Consider the following 4,577-nt stretch of genomic DNA (forward strand, 5'->3'; position numbering starts at 1 on the left):
TCTCAGCTCACTGCAAGCTCCGCCTCCCGGGTTTACGCCATTCTCCTGCCTCAGCCTCCCGAGTAGCTGGGACTACAGGCGCCCGCCACCTCGCCCGGCTAGTTTTTTGTATTTTTTAGTAGCGACGGAGTTTCACCGTGTTAGCCAGGATGGTCTCCATCTCCTGACCTCGTGATCTGCCCGTCTTGGCCTCCCAAAGTGCTGGGATTACAGGCTTGAGCCACCGCGCCCGGCCGCCTAGGACCTACTTTGATCTCCAATTTACAGATGAGTCCATTTGAGAGAAGCTGACCATCTTGCCCTGGGTCTCAAGGCTGGGGTGTGGCAGCACTGGGGTCCACGTTTGTGTCCTTTCTGCAATCCTGGACCAACCCAAAGATGTCCCTCACCCAATCCTCTGGACTTCCTCCAGGGGGTAGTGGGATCCTGGGTGCACACAGCAAAGCCTCTTTGGAAGCTGAATGGGGTCCCCACCACTCTGGCCTTCCCCCAGGTGTACATGTTTCTGGTGAAATGGCAGGACCTGTCCGAGAAGGTGGTGTACCGGCGCTTCACCGAGATCTACGAGTTCCATGTGAGTGCGGGGAGGGAGGAGGGAGAGGGACCCACCGTTCCAGCTCCACCCTTTGGGGAGGACCTTAGCCCAGGTGGTGCGGAAACTGCAGAACCCAGAATCCCCTCCCAGACCACAGTTAAAGGGGATTTATTTATTTATATATATTTTTGTGACAGCGTCTTGCTCTGTCACCCAGGCTGCAGTGCAATCATAGCTCACTGCAGCCTCAACCACTGGGGCTCAAGCGAGCCTGCGGCCTCAGCCTCCTGAATAGCTGGGACTGTAAGCGCGCATCACTGCGTGTGGCTAATTTTTTGCATTTTTTGTAAAGACGGGGATCTCACTAGGTTGCCTAAGCTGGTCTTGAACTCCAGAACTCAAGTGATCCTCCTGCCTTGGCCTCCCAAAGCTAAGGGGGCATTTTAAAAAACATTTTCCCCCTGAAACATTTAAGTAGTCTTGCTGAAAACAATGAATAAAATGAGAAACAGCAAATTCTCATTTTAAAGTAAAACAGGATCTCCCAGAACGTTCCTAGAACGGAACCATTCTTACCACTTTTGAAAAACAAAGCCAAGTTCTAGATCCCGAATAACAAATGCACCTGCTGGTAAACATTCTCCTCGTGGTTGTGGTCCCAATGGTAGTTATTTTCCTAAATTTTACATTTGTATCTTCTTAAGAATGAGTTACCAGTTTTTTTAATATTTGTTTTTCTTTTGAGATGAGGTCTTGCTCTGTCGCCCAGGCTGGGGTGCAATGGTGAGATCTCGGCTCACTGCAGCCTCAACTTCCAGGGCTGAAGCGATTCTCCCATCTCAGCCTCCCATGTTGAGATCACAGGCGTGCACCACCACACCTGGCTCCTTTTCCTGACTTGTTTTTTGCAGAGACGGGGTTTCACTATGTTGCCCAGGCTGGTCTCTAACACTTGGACTCAAGTGATCCTCCCGCCTCAGCCTCCCAAATTGCTAGGATTACAGGTTTGAGCCCCTGAACCTGGCCAACCTGAGTTTTAAGAGGATCCCTCTGGTGACTGGATTGAGGACAGACAAGGGTGGACAGGAGCCTGGTAGTGCCTAGGGCCAGGAGGGTGGTGTTGGTGGGAAGTGGTCAGATCCCAAAGAGATTTGGGGATTGGAAGCAAAAGGATTTGCTGGTGACTTGCACGTGGGAGGCAGAGAGGCCAGTGCCTCTGCTAATCAAGGAATCCAGATTGCCACCGAAATTTCTAGGCCCGAGATATTAAGGCAGTGTCTCACTTTGTCACCCAGGTTGGAGTGCAATGGTGCCATCTCTGCTCACTGTAACCTCCGCCTCCCAGGTTTAAGCGATTCTCCCACCTCAGCCTCCTGAGTAGCTAGGATTACAGGCGTGTGCCAACACTCCCAGCTAATTTTGTATTTTAGTAGAGATGGAGTTTCACCATGTTTTCACCCCATCGTTGGCCGCAGCGCTGGTCTTGAACTCCTGACCTCAAGTGATCCGCTCGCGACAGCCTCCCAAAGTGCTGGGATTACAGGCGTGAGCCACCACACTCAGCCTTTTAGGTAGTTTTGAGAGGTATTTAGGTCACTTCCAATCGCGTGCTTTTCCAAGTGTTGTAAACTACAAATATTCCTTGTCTTCTTGTCTTTTTAATGTTTAGAAAACCTTAAAAGAAATGTTCCCTATTGAGGCAGGGGCGATCAATCCAGAGAACAGGATCATTCCCCACCTTCCAGGTGAGCGCGGGGCTGAGCTGCCTGCCGGGGGGTTGGTGGCGGGGGCTCAGCTGCCCTCCCAGCCCCTCTCGGGCTTGACCTCATGTTCTCTGGTGCCAGCTCCCAGGTGGTTCGACGGGCAGCGGGCCGCCGAGAACCGCCAGGGCACGCTTACTGAGTACTGCAGCACACTCATGAGCCTGCCCACCAAGATCTCCCGCTGTCCCCACCTCCTCGACTTCTTCAAGGTGCGCCCCGATGACCTCAAGCTCCCCACGGACAACCAGTGAGTGGCCTTTTCACCCTGCCAGGCAGTAGAGGGAAGGGGGTGGGACTTTCTGTGTTTTGTAGATGAGGAAACCGAGGCTCAGAGAGGGAAAGCCGCCTTCTCAGAGCCACACAGCCAGAAAGAGGAGGCAGATTCCACCTCCGGCCCCCGTGACCCCACCAAGCCTCCACCTTCATCCTTCACACCTCAGGGCACTGGGGGAAACACTCGGGGCTGGAGGTCCAAAGTCCTGGGTCCTCATCCTGACCCTGCGGCAACCTGGCCATGGGACCCGGAGCCGGCCACCACTGCTCTCTGAATGCAGGTTCTCCATTTCTATAACGGGCAGTGAGGATCAGATGAAGCACTGGGTGTCTTGCGGAGCTCCCCAGAAGGATGTGGGGTTGATGCCTCTGCTAAGTACTGAGCAGGTCTAGGGTCTCCTGTACCCAGGACCCTGTGTGGAAGGCACCTGAGAGGCCGAGGGAGCTCCAGGCAGGCTGGGGAAGTCCCCTTCTCCACCCCTCTCTGGTCACTGAAGCTCAAAGTGGGGGGCATGAGGACAGGACGTTACCCCCTCGCCAAGGCACCCAGGCTGCCAAGACAGAGACAGGCAGCATTGCTCCGCCCAGCACTTATCGACCCTTGAAGGTGTCCCCTGGTCCAAGGAAGGGCAGCTCTCATCAGCCTAGGAGGTGGGGGAAGGATGGACTCCACAGTGGGGTCTGCTCCTCATTGCCTGCTCTCTCAGGGCTCCAGAAGGAGGAAGAGGCTGGGCACAGTGGTTCACGCCTATAATCCCAGCACTTTGGAAGGTCGAGGTGGGCGGATCACCTGAGGTCAGGAGTTCGAGACCATCCTGGCCAACATGGTGAAACCCCATCTCTACCAAAAATATAAAAATTTAGTCAGGCATAGTGGTGTGCTCCTGTAAACCCAGCTACTTGGGAGGCTGAGGCAGGAGAATCGCTTGAACCCTGGAGGCAGAGGTTGCAGTGGGCTGAGATCGTGCCACTCAGCCTAGGTGACAGAGCGAGACTCCGTCTCAAAAAAAAAAAAAAAAAAAAAAAAAAAAAAAAGCATTTCCCAGGCTTAGGGCATCCTTAGAGTCTGCAGGAGGCTATGCAGTGTCCCCCTCATGTCCCTCCCTTGGGCTGCCCGAGCAGATCCCCCCGCCCCTGTCACTTCCCGAAGCCCTTCCTCAGCCAGTCCGGTTGCTCTCTTCTCTCCGCAGTGCCCCTTCCCTTCCCCAGGTCCCTTTTCTCTTGGGGAGCTCTTCTGTAGCTCTACCCAGCGCCTCTCCTTCCTCCGTGGGAAGCCGAGGGTCTCACCCAGACTGTTCTCTCCTCAGGACAAAAAAGCCAGAGACATACTTGCTGCCCAAAGATGGCAAGAGTACCGCGGCAGGTGAGAGGACAGTGAGGCAGCCAGGGGCAGGGTCACCCCGAGGAGATCTAGAATTGGGGGGTGTTCAGGGAAAAAAGCGGGGGCTGGGAGCAGATCGGGAGGGCTCACAGCTACCCTGCTAAAGAATTGGGTCTTTGGGTTGGGTACAGTTAGTCATGCCTGTAATCTCAGCACTTTGGGAGGCCGAGGTGGGCGGATCACTTGAGGTCAGGGGTTCGAGACCAGCCTGGCCAACATGGAGAAATCCCGTCTCTACTAAAAATCCAAATTAGCCAGGTGTGGTGGTGGGTGCCTGTAGTCCCAGCCACTTGGAAGGCTGAGGCAGGAGAATCGCTTGAACCTGGGAGACAGAGTTTGCAGTGAGCTCAGATCATGCCATTGCACTCCAGCCTGGGTGACAGAGCCAGACTCTATCTCAGAAAAAGAAGAAGAAAAAGGCCAGGTGTGGTGGCTCACGCCTGTAATCCCAGCACTTTGGGAGGCCAAGGAGGGTGGATCATGAAGTCAGGAGGTCAAGACCATCCTGGCTAACACAGTGAAACCCAGTCTCTACTAAAAATAAAATTAACTGGGTGTGGTGGCAGGTACCTGTAGTCCCAGCTACTTGGGAGGCTGAGGCAGGGGAATTGCTTGAACCAGAGAG

The 4,577-nt window shown here is 54.3% G+C and overlaps 1 protein-coding gene across 1 annotated transcript in view; it reads left to right on the forward strand.

The window, feature by feature from the left end:
• NCF1 (neutrophil cytosolic factor 1) overlaps window positions 1–4,577 on the forward strand; it is a 17,653-nt gene that overhangs the window by 4,037 nt on the left and 9,039 nt on the right. The window contains 4 exon segments of the mRNA XM_017849908.1: window positions 494–574; window positions 2,205–2,280; window positions 2,380–2,545; window positions 3,879–3,945. Of these exon segments, the coding sequence (XP_017705397.1) occupies window positions 494–574; window positions 2,205–2,280; window positions 2,380–2,545; window positions 3,879–3,945 (390 nt within the window).

This window comes from Rhinopithecus bieti, unplaced genomic scaffold, assembly GCF_001698545.2.
Source record: "Rhinopithecus bieti isolate Rb0 unplaced genomic scaffold, ASM169854v2 scaffold_31823, whole genome shotgun sequence".
Lineage (NCBI taxonomy): Eukaryota > Metazoa > Chordata > Mammalia > Primates > Cercopithecidae > Rhinopithecus > Rhinopithecus bieti.